Genomic DNA, 15,752 nt, shown 5'->3' on the forward strand with positions numbered 1-15,752 from the left:
GGTTCATTCTGGAAACGTAGTCCCGCGGATGTTTCTGGAGACCGTGGAATACGTCACGGGAGGTACGTACGGTTGCAGTTTTTGCGAATCCATAAGAGGCCGCTGTTGTGAACTTTTTCGCATCTCAAACGCCTCTCGCGAGCCCAGTTCGCGCCTGCACCCACCAGAGATCGCTGTCCGACTGACCGGATGATTGACTGCGCGACCGGACAATCGGCTGACCCGCCCTCCTCCTTCCCTGACCCCAACCAATTTTACCGATTGACCCGCCCGCCTGCTCGTTTCCCTAAACCCGAGCAACAGTTTACAAAAGCCGTCCAAAAAAAAAGAAAATCCCTGATTTTTTTTTTCTACCGCGTTTTCGGATTTCACCACGTTCTTACCCTGTTATGAAACTCGTTCACTTAATTTTTGGGATTATGTTTTTGTCTTACCTGATTGCTGGAACCGATCTTCCCCGGACAACGTTTCCAGAATGAGCTTGGGTTGACAAACTAGCCACTAAACTGAAAAAAAACATACAATTTTTACGTTTTCTCATGAGATCAGGCTGGATCTACCTGTTTACACTGCAGACACGAGGGCAAAGATCCTATTACATTGTGTTTTATTAATATCAACCACTGCCCCAAACCTAAACCTACCCCTCAAAATAATGTAAAAATGGTAATTATTGTTGTACAGTGTGCCAAAAATTATGCTATATTGACATGCACATACCCAAGTATCCACTATCTCTTTTAGACTTTACCAATGCACTGCTCTTTAACTATAAGCTCTGCTGATTATGTGTATTTGGCACACCTGAATAACCCCAGGGCATTCTGGAAACTGGTCCTGACTTGACTGTCACATAAGGACACTCAGCTAAATTACCCTGTGAACGAACTCTACATTGACTTCAGTTCATTAACTTCTACTAAATCACCAGAGTGATAAACTAAAAAATAAAATAACTCAGATATTTATTCTAAATATGTCAATTATTAACCGTTTTCTCATTGTGAATCCCTCCCATTATCTCTGCAGAGAATAAAGCAGAATCAGAAGGTAAAGGAAAAACAGCCAAGGCTAAAAAGGAGCCAGCTTCAATGTTTCAGATAAATGGAGACAAACCAGATTTTATTGCAAAAATGAAAGGTAATTTGACTTTTCTTTAATACCGTAGCTTGTGAATTGCATACACACTCTCAGAATTAAAGGTACACGATCTGTCTCTGGGGTGGTACCTTGAGAAAAGGTTAACATTTGTATCTAAAAGGTCCATATTATTACCTCAAGGATACATATTAAGACATAAAAAGCACAAAAGCGTTCCTCTTAAATGTTTTTAGGTACTAATATGGTACTAATATATACTTTTGAGGTACTTTTGAACCACTTAAACTCTGTGGACCTGGTACCGTGACATCATCGACTTTCGCTTTCAGATTTAAAGGGCTAGCGTTGCACCAGACCCCCGTAAGTGGTGTCGTTTGAAAGTGTAGAATCTATATTTTATGCACATATGCATCACTTTGGTTTTTATCCTACTGTATAAAAGTTATTTACGCTTAAATACACAGTATTTTGGATACCCGAGCTAGGTATTTTACATTGGTTCATTTTCATATTTTTTTATATGACACATGTACAAGTTATAGCTCAAATGAAAGCTCTTGCCAGTGCTCATACAGTTCTAGCATTCTTTTTACTGAATTATACTCATATGCCAAACAGTTGTTGAATGAACTGTGGTGTTTCCATGGCGCAGAAATGAAAACAATACATTTATGATCAATAAGCAGCCCCAGATAGCTCAGACAGCTGTCATCTCTTACCTTATGCTGTGCCCTTCAGGGCCATTCTCCTCTGTTTTTGAGGTGATGTGCATAAGTAATCCTTTTATATGTCTGATGTGGTCCAAACACAGTGATTTATGTTTGATCAAACAAAAGAATAGTGAAATATTTAAACAAGGATCGGTCTCTGTGGCTTGTACAGCACCTCATCATAGACTGTAAAATATATGGACGTAGTATCTGTGATGTCACCCATATGTTTCTAAAGAGCGCAAAAGAAGCCACAAGTAGGCGCGGCCAACCGTCGCCATTTTGTTCGCGCGTCATCACACCGACGTCGGGATACCAAACAAGGGCAAAGAGGCGGAGAGTGAGCGGAGCTACAGACACCTGCTGGTATTTAGCTTGGACCTGGTTCAGACACACTTTACTTTAGGAGAAACGCTTAATACTTTATCACTTGTGACTCGTTTGTATTCTGACCACTTGTGCTTGGCTGTACACTATATCAATAAAGTGTTTAGATATTTAAAAACACTGCTGTAATACACAGAGCCACTAAACATTGTTCTTATGACGTTTTTCAACAGGAGGAAAACGCGAATTACTTCCAAACACTTCAGATATAGTCTGTGTTAGTAAATGTAAGACTATTGATGAAATCCAGCATAACACTGTATGACAACGCTTCAGATGACTGTTCTAGAGCCTACAGCTAATCAAATCATCAGATTCTGGAGTGCATTACAGCTCTTAATATAAATATAAACGATAAATGATGTTAAATAAAACAAATACATGTATAGAGATGGTATTTAAGTATATAACTTTACTCACATGGGAAACGGAGGCCACGTGAATGGTTTGTGAGCACAATTAAGTGCCCTCAGCATGCCATGCCATCTAATAATTGTAGGAAACAAGTCCAAAAGGCAGTTGACTGTGTAAAGCCACATAAAACAACACAGAAATACGATAAATATCCCGAGTTCAGTGGCTAATCTGCGGGATTCAGCTGAGGTGACGTGACGGCGACCAACGAGACCTAGCTGTCAATCAATTGGCCACGCCGTTAATTATGCAAACTTAATATAACTTAATATAAAGGAAATGGATGAGTTATAAAAAAATTCACCCCCCTCACAGTTGTCATGAAGGGTAATATTAGCTGTATTAACCAAAATCTTTTTTTGTGCAAGGCTGTAAACACCCTTTTTTCTGCTGTAAAGTTGGCCATTCTAACAGTGGGCTCAATTGAAATTTGCTCTGTTTTGGAGCCAGGAGCGGCCAGGACTAGCGGAATTTCGGATGAATTGCAGTTTTAGTTACTTCCGTATTGGCTTCCTGAGGGAGAGCGGGAGGTTGCCGCTTGGTTGGAATGCAATAACTTTTGCATAGATTATGGTAGAGACCTTTTTCTTTTTTCCTATGATTACAGACATGTGCAGGAACAACCAAAATTAATTACAGCACCCTAGACCACACAGAACCTAAAAGGCACACTTTCAAATTTGAGTTTATACAAAAAAATACAAAAAGCGCCTCTTTTTTTAGGTGTTTATTATAACACAGACAACATATACAGTTATTCTAAACACTTTCAATAGTGTTTTATGAAAATTCAAAGGGCTTTCTTTAAAATGATACCAATTTTTTGCATTTACACCTCTGCATATGGATTTGGGAAGCTTTTAAATTTAGGTAGGCAAAACCCAGGCGGAAATCCCCAAATAGCAGCAGAGTTTAAGTGGTTAAGTACAAATGTGCACCTTTTGAAAAGGTACCACCCCGGTGACAGCTCATGTACCTTTATTTCTGAGAGTGCACTGCAGCCTACACTGTAAAACATTATTTAACAAACAAAGTCATGACTGCAAATGTTTAAATATGAATTAACACCCTATAAATGCATTACTATTATGTTAGTAAATACATTAACTATTGGATCATTATTTTAAAGTGTGACCAATAAAACAATGTTAAAATGAAACTACAGCTGCAAAATAATTGCAATATACAGTATGAGTATGCTATACATTTCATCTATTTTTTTTCTTTATTTATTTTGGGATTAAATATGACCAGGCATCATTAAAATGTAAAAATCTATTAATTGCGAGTATTTTGATGATGGTGTTTTTAATAATATCAAGAAATTCAAGTTGTTGATTTTGTAAATATCAGCTGCAGCCACCAAGTCCGACAGCGAGGAGAGTGAACCAGAAACTAAACCCAGCAAGAGCAAAAAGAAATCCACCACCTCCACCTCCATGTTTAACGCCGAAGGAGACAAAGACAAGAAAAAAGACAAGAGCAGCAAAGACAAGGAGAAGCAAAACAAGAAGAAGAGTAAGTCCAAACTTCCCAGTCTTTGTTTGCAACATTAATAAAAGTTAATTTAGCATATTATAGCATATGGTTATCCATATAATCAATTGTATTATTATTTCACGTGTAGATACTGCTAAATCTGATGAAAGTGATGATGAGGATGCAGAAGTGTCCAAAAAGAAGAAAGGCAAAGGAAAGAAAAGTAAAAAGGTCAGACTCTTCTAAATTGAGGAAATGTATGGAAGCCTGTTCCCGCCTCTGAATAATAATAAAAAAGGGTTATTGTGACTTTATTTCTCAGAGCTGTGAGTCACAATCGTGTGCAGAGCACACAACTCAAGAAAAGAGTCTTTGACACAGTATTTAAGATCTCTAAAAGTCTCTAAAACAGTAAACTCCTTTAAAACTCAGAAGTTTGACATCATAACTCGTAATTGCGACACTTTATTTTAGAATTCTGACTTTTTTCTGTCAATTACATGATATAAATGTGCAATTCTGCACTGAAAACCCTAATAAGCTGACTGAACAAAATTAATTGAGTAAACTTGTTGCCTCAATTCAATTGAGCAACAGAGTCTCCCAAAATGTGCATGTTTACGTTTATTTAACTTGCCAGTTTGGTAGAAATTGTTGTGTTCAGTGTGTGTGTGTCTGTGTGTTTAATTATATATTATGAAAAAATGTTTAAAAGAAAAATAAGTAGGCATTTATTCCCATTATGGTGAATAATTATACATGAAGCCTTGTTTTCTGATTAATAAGAGACCTTGCTAAAAGGTTGCACATATTAGAGATTTACAGTAAAAACGAAATTAAAACAACCCATTTTTTTTTTCAAATAATTTATTGTGATTTTGAGCTTACTATAATTGCAATGTTGCTGTTTAAGCATAAACAACTTCTGCAAAGTTATAATGCTCAAGATTCAATGCAAAGGAAAATGTATTTATTTATTTGTTTATTTATTTGTTTGTTATTCAGTTTTAAAGACCCCAACAACAGGTGGTAGAATTTGTGACATTATAAACCCTAAAATTTACAAAAACCCTACCTCTGTTTGTGACCCCAACCTGCAAAACCAGAGTAAATTAAAGCACACTGATGCAGCTGAAAATCAGAGCCATTGCATATTTCAACAGGAGGAGATTTATTTATTTATTTATTTATTTATTTATTCATTTATTTATTTATTTATTTATTTATTTATTTATTTATTTATTTATTTATTTATTTATTTATTTATTCGTTCATTTGTTTATTTATTTATGTTTGTTCATTTGTTGGTTTATTTTTTATTTATTTATGTTTGTTTGTTTATTGATTGATTGATTGATTGATTGATTGATTGATTGATTGATTGATTGATTGATTGATTGATTGATTGATTATTTATTTATTTAGGAGAACAGACAAAGCATTTACAGTTAAATAAAAAAATATGTGAAAAAATGATAAAAAATAGTAATTATTAAAATTCATTACACTGTGGTGACCCCTGACTATATATATATATATATATATATATATATATATATATATATATATATATATATATATATATATATATATATATATATATATATATACACACAAAACAAAACAAAACTTTATAACTTTACTCTGTGCTAATACTAATAATTGTGGGTTGAGGAGCTGCTGATTGCATCAGGATCAGTAAAATAATCATAATAACAGCAGCAAACAATTTTCGATAACAAAAAAAAAAAAAGAGTTGCTCAAAAGTTGCAACATGCCTCAAAAATAAAATCTGATTCAGTATTTCGTTATACCAGAGTAACATTTCTTGAATTAAAAAAAAAACATTTAGACACAAATCTCTCAGCCATACAGATTCCTATTTGAATGATTTGATTTTACCTTAAAAAATTTACTGAGCAGCAGTGAAGGAAAAGATTAGATGGTCTTTAAACTCTGTATGATCTGATCAGTGCTATCCCTCATATGACAGGAGGAGAGACCTCCATCTCCCGAGATTGAGTTTGATGATCTTGAGGAGTTTGTTCTTCAACCTGCACCTCAGGGAACCACCATTAAGTGTAAAGTGACGCGAGACAAGCGTGGGATGGACAGAGGCTTCTACCCCACTTATTACCTCCATTTAGACAATGACAAGAAGGTAACTGAGGTCAAAGTACAAGTGGCATACACATATTTCAAAATAAAGAAAACAATCACAAATTGATGACTCTTTCCCGTTTGTTCTTATTCTGCAGGTTTTCCTATTGGCTGGTCGAAAAAGAAAAAAGAGTGCGACATCGAATTATTTGATTTCCATAGATGCCACTGATCTATCACGGGGTGGAGATAACTTTATCGGAAAGTTGAGGTAACTTGCTTCCAGAGCTGGGTTGAGGGAAGTTACTCATTTATAAATTACGTAACAAAATGTGTAGTCAGCAATTTTATTTTTTAGGGGTTTTCACCTTTATTGATAGGACAGTGGAGTTATAGATACAGGAAAGTGTGGGGAGCAGAGATAGGGGAAGAATCAGCAAATGACCTCAAGACGGGAATCGAACTCGGGTCGCTGCGAGCACCTCTGTGCCATGTGTCAACGCACTAACCACTAGGCTATTGGCGCCGACTGTAGTCAGCATTAGGCTCACATTCAGATTACATTTTGGCATAACTGCCAAATCTTTGTCTTAAATGACCCATATATAAATTTAAATCTTTGGCCCCCCTTTGCCATTGCAAACTTAAGGCTCACATTAATTTTGTCTGGGCTGAAGGAATACCACCAGTGCAGCATAACTGCCTAAAGTGGCCCGCATTCGTATGCTATCTGGATGAGCAACCAAACTTTCTTTTTTGTTTCTTCCAGATCCAATCTCATGGGTACAAAATTCACAGTGTTTGACAATGGCCTCAACCCTGATCGTGCCCTCAGAGACATGTCTAACGCCCGGCAGGAGCTGGTGGCTATCATTTATGTGAGTGCTTACTTCTACTGCGCAACAGTTAACGTGGAGGTAAACTGACAATCTGTTTCACAGAAGATGCTTGTGTTTGTGTGCAGGAGACAAATGTGTTGGGGTTTAAAGGGCCCAGAAAAATGTCAGTGGTCATCCCGGGCATGGATGATGAAAATGAGCGAGTGCCGATACGTCCACGTACTGTGAGTTACCGTTATATATTTGAATTCTGATATGTAACAGAAAGTTGATTACAACCCATTTTCAGTTGAAACTACTAACTACAAACCCAATCAGAAAAAGTTTCAACAGTATGGAAAACACAATTAAAACAGAAGGTACATTTGGACATTTCACAGTCAACAGTGCATAACATAATTAAAAGATTCAGGAAATATGGGGGAATTATTTTATAATTATTTAATTATAATTAGATATCATTTTTAGCATCAGTTGAACTTTCCCTTTAAAGCCATTGATAAAACGTTTATAATAATATGTACTCATAAAATCTTTAATAATCAGGATGGTATGAAACTTGACTTTTGATAAAAAAAGAAAAAACATATTAAAAGTAAGGAGCTTACCATTTTTTATTTATTTATTTATTTTACTTTTAGGAGAACGACAGTATACTTGTGCGCTACCAAAACAGACAGATGGACAACCTGATAGAACTCCACAACAAAACACCAGTTTGGAATGACGACACGGCTTCATATGTGCTCAACTTCTCCGGTCGAGTCACGCAGGCCTCAGTCAAGAACTTCCAGATTGTTCACAGCAAAGACAGTGAGTGATACGGCTTATATTCTTATGGCACGTTTCCACTGAGTGGTACGGTACGGTTAAGTTCGGTACGCTTTTATCACCGTTTCCACTGTCAAAAGGCCCCCCTTTGCCATTGTATGAGTGGGCCACTTTAGGCTCACATTCATTTTGTCTATGCTGAAGCAATACCACCAGTGTCGCATAACTGCCTAAAGTGGCCCACATTCGTATGCTATCTGGGAACGTTTATAGTGTCATTGATGTTGCGTGTTGTCTTTTTTGTGTGTTGTGACAATGAAGATAATAAGGCAAACTCTCTCTTTTTCAGACAGCTACATCGTGATGCAGTTCGGGAGAGTGGCAGATGACATGTTCACTCTGGACTATAATTACCCCATGTGTGCGGTGCAGGCGTTTGCTATTGCTCTGTCCAGCTTTGATGGCAAATTGGCCTGTGAATGAACACAAGATACAATATTTACGAACTGGAGTTTCTATGTAACAAGGAAATTTTGATGATGTGGGACATTTTTGGGGAGGTTCACTGTGCCTGAATGTGATGAACATAGGCATTGCACATGCACACATGTGCTGCATAGATGTGGTAAACGCAGGTTACATAAAATGAATGTTTGACTTTATCTTGGGTTGTATTGAGATTTATGTGTTCAGGTTTTCTTTTTTTTACATCAAAAGTAAATGATTAGTGCGCAATATGTTTCGATTGTCAAACATATGACAATGTTCTGTGGTGTGAAATATATGATAACATACATGAGTGTGCATTTAAGTTATTTAAAAAAATGCAAATGCCTTTCTGTATATTCTTCTGGTTTGTTATGATGTTTTTTTGACCACGCATTTTAAAAAAAAAATCAAGGAAATTTTTTTTTTTTCGGTCACACTTTACAATAAGGTTCATTAGTTAATATTACAGTTTTTCTCAGTCGCTTTGGTGCATTTCTCACTACACTATTTACATTTGCACGACAGGTCATGCATTTCTCAAAACAATTAGTCATTTTTTGCCCATCCTAGAAGCAGTTTCTCATTCCTTTCAGCAAATTGCAAATGCTTTCGGACATGCATCAATTGCTTTCATACAACTCTCTGCTGTTTATAACATTATCATCTGCTTATGTCCTGTCAGTCAAAATGAACTAAACTTGTAAATGCCGAATAGTCATTCCATATAAAACTAATAGTGTTTATTTCATTACTTGAGTCATTATATACAAAAATGTTGAAGTAGTTGTCAAAATCTTGCAAGCTAATTTTATAAAAAAATGTTTAAATCTTTATTTTACTGAAAATGTCTTCTAAATTAAACAGTTTCATGAATGATTTACAGTTTTTCTCGATTGCTTGGATGTAGTTGTCAACTGAAACTCCACATTTTCAAAACAGTTAACACACAGGCCTAAACAGCGGCACTCATGGTCAAAATGACACATTTTGCTTGCAAAAGGCACATATCGTGTCAAAACATTTAAAATATGCAACAAAAGCTAGTTTTACCTTCAAACAACACAACTTGCAAACAAGTGTATGAGCTCTTTCAATTAATCATTACACAATGGACAACAAAATACAAAATACAGAACTCAGTGCACCACCATTGCTTGTCATTGTAGCCTATTGCCAATGCCGTTTGTTGTCTTTCTATTTGGGCTGTCAAATTTGCCTTTTTGCAAAGAATTGAATCCAGAATAAGAAATGCTTTGATTACATTTACATTGAATTCATGACAATTTTCAAACAGTGGCTGAAAACTGAAATACTGTAAAAACAGTCAAAAGTAATAAAATACTGTAAATATTAGAGAAACACATGTAAACCAATATACAGTCAAACCTATTGGGAGTATAAGACATAGCCACTATTGACCTCCTCCATCCATGCTGTCACAGAACAACACAGAGCTTCCACCGTTTTATAAGGTTTGCAGACTGATTGCTTATTGAAGATTTGTGTAAAGGAGTGTCAAACTGGTGCTTCACTGAATTCATATTGATGTTGGTAGTTTCTAATAGTTAGGAATAGATGGTTTCTGTTTGGTTACCATAACTAAAACAATGGAGTTTGGACTGTTTGAATGACATCCGTGTTAGCTGTTTTGAAAAATGGTGGGGAAAATGTGTCAACCCAATGAGAAAGAGTTTACACATTTGCAAGACCGGTCTTTTGCTCTGCTGGGATAGTGAAAAGGAAAATGAAGTGGAACCTAGTTTCTTTAACCAGGTCAAAGCAAACAAGAAAAACTGTAAAGACCTGTGTATGTATGTTGGTTGAGTTCCAATATGTACTGCAATATTGTTTACAGTTGTGCACAGTTCAACCCAAAGAAAGTTTATATTTGTTGTAAATAAGGGAGTATTTATTCTTCTGCACAATGCAGTGAAAAAATTCTAATTGTAAAGAGCAAATGCAGGGAAAATGTGAAACATACATATTCAGTGTTTTGTACTAGATACACTCACTAAATGCAGTGATGTCCAACTTTACTGTAGTTTTCAAATGGCTGTGCAAATAGTATATAGTACTATCTTGAGCATTTTCACAAAGTTTTTCCAAAATCTGACTTTTGCATTGAAAAAAAATGTACAGATTAAACTGTCATAAAACATGAAAACATGACAAAGCCATTTGACTATCTTGTTCATAAACAATGGTGTCAGGACTTTTCATTTTGATGACACTGACTCTTTGATTGACATCAATACTTGCTTTTGAGGAATGAACTATCCATTTTGAGCATGTGACGCGCTTTTGTAGGTTATCAGCTTGGTTTTGCAGTTTGTACTAATTGTTTCGAGAAATGAATTAACTGTTGTGCAGAAATGCACTGGTGTTTTGAGAAACACACCAAGGGGACTGAGAAAAACTGTAAGTAATGCATTTACTAACATAAACAAACAATGAACAATACATTACTACAGTATTTATTCATGTTAATAAACGTTAGTTAATGAAAATACAGTAGTTCATTGTTAGTTCATGTTAACTCATGGTGCATTAACTAATGTTAACAAGCATGGACTTAAATGTTAATAATGCATTAGTAAATGCTCAATTATGATTGATAAATGCTGTACATGTGTTGTTCATGATTAGTTCATGTTAGTAAATGCATTAACTAATGAACCTTGTTGTAAAGTGTTACCATTTTTTCTTCATGAAAACAACACGAATGCATAAAAGATCTTATGACACATTGTGATGCTGTAAAACATGGCTTAATGCAAGCGTTATTCTTTTCTCACTTATTTAAAATGATCAGAAATATATAAATTATTCAAAAATAATTTATATGTGTACTATTTTTTGGTTACGACCTATTTTACAGTACCATTTCCTCTGCTAACCATGAACTTTTTCTTTGATTCATTTCTATGATGAATTGGTGAAGTTGTCCTTGGGGTGGTGCTGTTTCAACAAGGCTTCATAAATTGAATGCACCACCTGTATGAATGTGTTCTAAACTATTCATCTTCAGAATTAATATTGAAATAAAAAGTTAAAACGACACATTTTTTTCAGTCTAAATTCTGTAAAAAAAAAAAAAAAAAAAAAAAAAAAAAATATATATATATATATATATATATATATATATATATATATATATATATATATATATATATATATATGAGTTTGACACTTTTAATTCCTCTTTGAGTTGAAAACGGTGCACTATAAAAAAAAAAGAAAAGAAAAAAAGTCACTATTCACATCAGCCAGTGGGCCAGAGGTATCTGTTTGACCATCTATTAGGGCAGGGGTTCCCAAACTTTTCAGCCCGCGACCCCCAAAATAACAATGCCAGTGACTCGCGACCCCCAATATCCTCTGAGGTGGTTATAAATACAGAAACCTTGCATGCAATGATGCAGACACACCAATTATATTTGTGTCAGTGCTTTAAATGTGCCAGAAAGTATAACCTGATGTTATAAAATCAAAATGCATTTGACGCTATTGCTGCCTTTAATATAATGTAATTACCCCAGGGGTCGCAATCCAATAGAACTAGTAACTATAAGCTACTATAGTAACTATATAGTATATAGTAACTATAAACAACTATTTTTATTTTCAGTATAGTTAAGGATAAAATATGTTTTAATACATTATATTAATAAAAATGTTTATATTAATACAAATAAATAGATTTTTGGAAATCACCAGGCGACCCCCCTTCATTGCCCCACGACCCCTCGGGGGGTCCCGACCCCCACTTTGAAACCACTGTATTAGGGGATAGGATATGGGAAACCTGTTTGGAAACAGCTGCTATTGCAAATTATTTTGAAGTTTGTGATCACTTAAATTAGACTTAAACTGGATATATATTATAAAATATACTGTATTTACGACTGAAGTCAGAATTATTAGCCCCCTTTGATTTATTTATTTTTTATATTTCCCAATTGATGTTTAACAGAGCAAGGACATTTTCACATTATGTCTGATTGTATATATATTTTTTTCTTTTGGAGAAAGTCTTATTTGTTTTATTTCGGCTAGAATGAAAACAGTTCTAAATTGTTTGAAAACCATTTTAAGGTCAAATTATTAGCCCCTTTAGGCAAAATATTTTCTCGATAGTCTAGAAAACAAACCATTGCTATACAATAACTTGCCTAATTGCCCTAACCTACCTAGTTATCCTAATTTAGTTAACCCCTTAGGGAACTGTGTACAAACAATTCAGATACGCCTTTGGAGAAATGGGGAAAACAGCATGTCAGAATTCACAATCTCCTTGTAATACCTTCGTAATGCCCATGTGATTATACACATTGGTTTTCTAATATGTCCCAAAAACACGCACGCGCGGGCACACACACGCGGAGCCGCTGAGCGCATCTCGTCTGTGGTTTGCTGGTGAAGTTGGAGCGGGTGGAGGTTTGTCCTCCTCCTCCTCGATTGACTCCTCCTCCAGCGCTCCGCTCGAGTTCGCCGTGATTTCATACCGAAGTCATACTTCACATTCCAGCTTTACTGTCAAATCAGGAGAAATATTTCTTCAAAAACATCAGCGCGGTTTGCTTTTGTAAATGAGCTCCTGCGATAAAGCCTGAAATCTCCCTTTTGCGCGCAGCAGAGCAGAGCTTTGCGTTTAAGGTAAGTTGAAAAACTCTTATTGCGCTCCTTTGTCTCATACAGGCTCTGCGCTCGCGCTGCCTGCAGTTTTTACATCATTCTCATTTTTGGCATTTTTTCGGAGCTTCTACAGTGATCTTGCTTTGCGCGCTCACACACGTGAGTTCACCGACGAAAACGCATTATTGATAATTCATACACACATGCACGAGTATCAGCAGTCGATGAGTATGAGAAAGTTTGTACTACTTATTCAGCGGAGCAAGCTTTTTTTTATAACCTAACACAGGATTATGCCCCAAGAGTCTCCAAATAATTTAAAGTGTGTGCTTTAAATAAAGTAAAATATGGCTTTTTAGTTTTTATCTAGCATACTTTTTTTTAAGAGTTTATTTTTGATTAACCTTTTTTGTTTTGGTTTGTATCTCTGACGTCACATTTTGGTGTTGTATCGAAGTTAATTGTGCTCAATTGGTTTTACTCACATAGAAGAATATTAAGAGTAAGTGAAACCCTTACTTTAATTAAAATAATATTTGTGGAGGGAAAAAAAATCTCTAAATATTGGTGAAACACTGTTTCATGTTCATTCGGCTTAATACAATTAGATGAAAATGAAACAACATACAGTTTTACCTGTACTTGTCAAAATATAGAAAAGAAAAAGTGTTTATTGCTGACAGACAAGCAATTTATTAATAAACAAGCAGTTTATTGTTGGCAAACAAGATTTAAAATGGCAATTAAGTATTTTAGTTCTGCACTGATCCTTAAATGAAGTCTTTTAAAATTTCTTCCAATAACTTTTTTCCTTTAAATGTGCCCGACAAGTTTTTTTTTTGACATAAACTATTACTATGCTGACCTTATATAAACCATATTTGTCGTAATCTGCTTGATTTCATTTAGATTTAGAAAAAAACAACTGCTTGTGATTCTAGAATAAGCTGGTTTGAGTTTGAATCATTGATTTGTAAGTGTAAATGTGTGTCAAGAAAAATAGTTGTAAAGCCGTCATGTAATACTGGGCACGTCTCTGTACTTCATGTAGGTTAATGAGCTTTAAGTCTTTAAGAATAACTCCAAAAACCAGCCTGTTCATGACGAAACGAAAACCTTCCTGCTCATTCTTTCTCTCTTGAGTTTTAAAAGCTGGTGTTGAGTGTAAAAAAAATGACCCTTCATTGGTATGATTCGTTTACAGCTGTTAGAGGGAGTGCATTAATCCCATTCTTCAGAAGCAGTCCTTTAAGATCACTTGGTTCAGTCATCACTCGTGTCCGTTCAGCCCCTCGGTTTCACCGTGCACAGATTGAGCAGGTTTTTCAGGTTGTGTGAGGTAACAGTGAGCAATCTGAGGAGAATGTCTTGTAACAAATGTGACAGGCTATAAAAATACGACAGAAGTTCCCTTCAGAGGACTTGCTGATACTATGAACTGTTCTGTCACATAAATGATCCCCAGTAGACTCGGTCCTACCAGAATATACAATGATCAGCTCTTAATTTAGTTATATATACTTATACAGATGCTTTTTGCGTTCATCCAATTATGTTATTTGTTATTAATATTACAAAAACATTATTAGGATTGGCCTTTTTTCTTTGTCCATCTGTTAAGCACGAACACTGTTCATTCATGTAAGCAATGTATTTCTAATTATTTAAAACATACATTGTTTATGGATTATATTATTATTTATACACATGTAAATAGTGTTGGCTAAGTGGCTTCAAAAAGTAATAATTACTAATGACTTCATTAAAATTGTATTTAAATTTATTTTCTAAATACTTTGAAAGGTAAATTAGTAATTAAGTAATTAAGATATTTAACTATATATATATATATATATATATATATATATATATATATATATATATATGTATATATATATATATATATATATATATATATATATATATATATATATATATATATATATATGCATATATATATATATATATATATATATATATATATATATATATATATATATATATATATATATATATATATATGTGTGTGTGTGTGTGTGTGCGTGTGTGTGTGTGTGTGTGTGTGTGCATACATGTATATATATATATATATATATATATATATATATATATATATATATATATATATATATATATATATATAGCTTAAAAGGGCTAATAACTTTGACCTTAAAATGGTTTTTAAAAAATTAAACACTGCTTTTATTCTAAATAAAACAAATAATACTTTCTCCAGAAGAAAAAATATTATCAGACATACTATGAAAATTTCACTGATCTGTTAAACATTATTTGGAAAATATTTAAAAAAGAAAAAAAAAATTAAGGGGGCTAATAATTCTGACATATATATATATATATATATATATATATATATATATATATATATATATATATATACATATATACATATATATATATATATATATATATATATATATATATATATATATATATATATATATATATATATTTATCCACATAACTCTGTATATATATATATACAATATACAATATAAATTAAGAACTAGCTTTAAATTATTTTAATTTAAGTCAAACAGTGACATGTTTTGCAAATTCAGTATGCAAGAAATTAATGAAATTAATCAAGAAAATTTAAATATGTATATATTTTATTAATTTATGCATACCATACATTGAATTTATAAAACATGTCATTGTTTCGTAGGCGTTTTTTTAAAATGTTTTACAAAATAATGGTGTCACGGTGGTGCAGGGGGTAGCACGATCGCCTCACAGCAAGAAGGTCACTGGTTCGAGCCCCGGCTGGGTCAGTTGGCATGTTCTGTTTGCATGTGCCCGTGTT

The 15,752-nt window shown here is 34.2% G+C and overlaps 2 protein-coding genes across 18 annotated transcripts in view; both read left to right on the forward strand.

Moving 5' to 3' along the window:
• Positions 1 to 11,127, forward strand: part of LOC103908677 (tubby-related protein 1-like) — a 51,998-nt gene extending 40,871 nt beyond the window's left edge. For 14 of the 17 annotated variants that reach the window (XM_073939746.1, XM_073939748.1, XM_073939749.1 and 11 more), the window contains 9 exons: positions 1,030 to 1,140; positions 3,966 to 4,130; positions 4,240 to 4,322; positions 6,085 to 6,252; positions 6,350 to 6,462; positions 6,961 to 7,069; positions 7,156 to 7,254; positions 7,672 to 7,843; positions 8,151 to 11,127. In XM_073939746.1, the coding sequence (XP_073795847.1) occupies positions 1,030 to 1,140; positions 3,966 to 4,130; positions 4,240 to 4,322; positions 6,085 to 6,252; positions 6,350 to 6,462; positions 6,961 to 7,069; positions 7,156 to 7,254; positions 7,672 to 7,843; positions 8,151 to 8,284 (1,154 nt within the window). In that variant the 3' untranslated portion in view covers positions 8,285 to 11,127. The remainder of the gene's footprint in view (positions 1 to 1,029; positions 1,141 to 3,965; positions 4,131 to 4,239; positions 4,323 to 6,084; positions 6,253 to 6,349; positions 6,463 to 6,960; positions 7,070 to 7,155; positions 7,255 to 7,671; positions 7,844 to 8,150) is intronic. The other 3 variants (XM_073939753.1, XM_073939754.1, XM_073939755.1) reach the window with 1 other exon arrangement.
• Positions 11,128 to 12,802: 1,675 nt separating this feature from the next.
• tead3a (TEA domain family member 3 a) overlaps positions 12,803 to 15,752 on the forward strand; it is a 58,491-nt gene continuing 55,541 nt past the window's right edge. The window contains 1 exon segment of the mRNA NM_001435891.1: positions 12,803 to 12,946. The gene's annotated coding sequence lies outside the window, so the exon portion shown is untranslated.

The sequence above is a fragment of the Danio rerio genome, chromosome 23 (assembly GCF_049306965.1).
Source record: "Danio rerio strain Tuebingen ecotype United States chromosome 23, GRCz12tu, whole genome shotgun sequence".
NCBI classification, from domain to species: domain Eukaryota; kingdom Metazoa; phylum Chordata; class Actinopteri; order Cypriniformes; family Danionidae; genus Danio; species Danio rerio.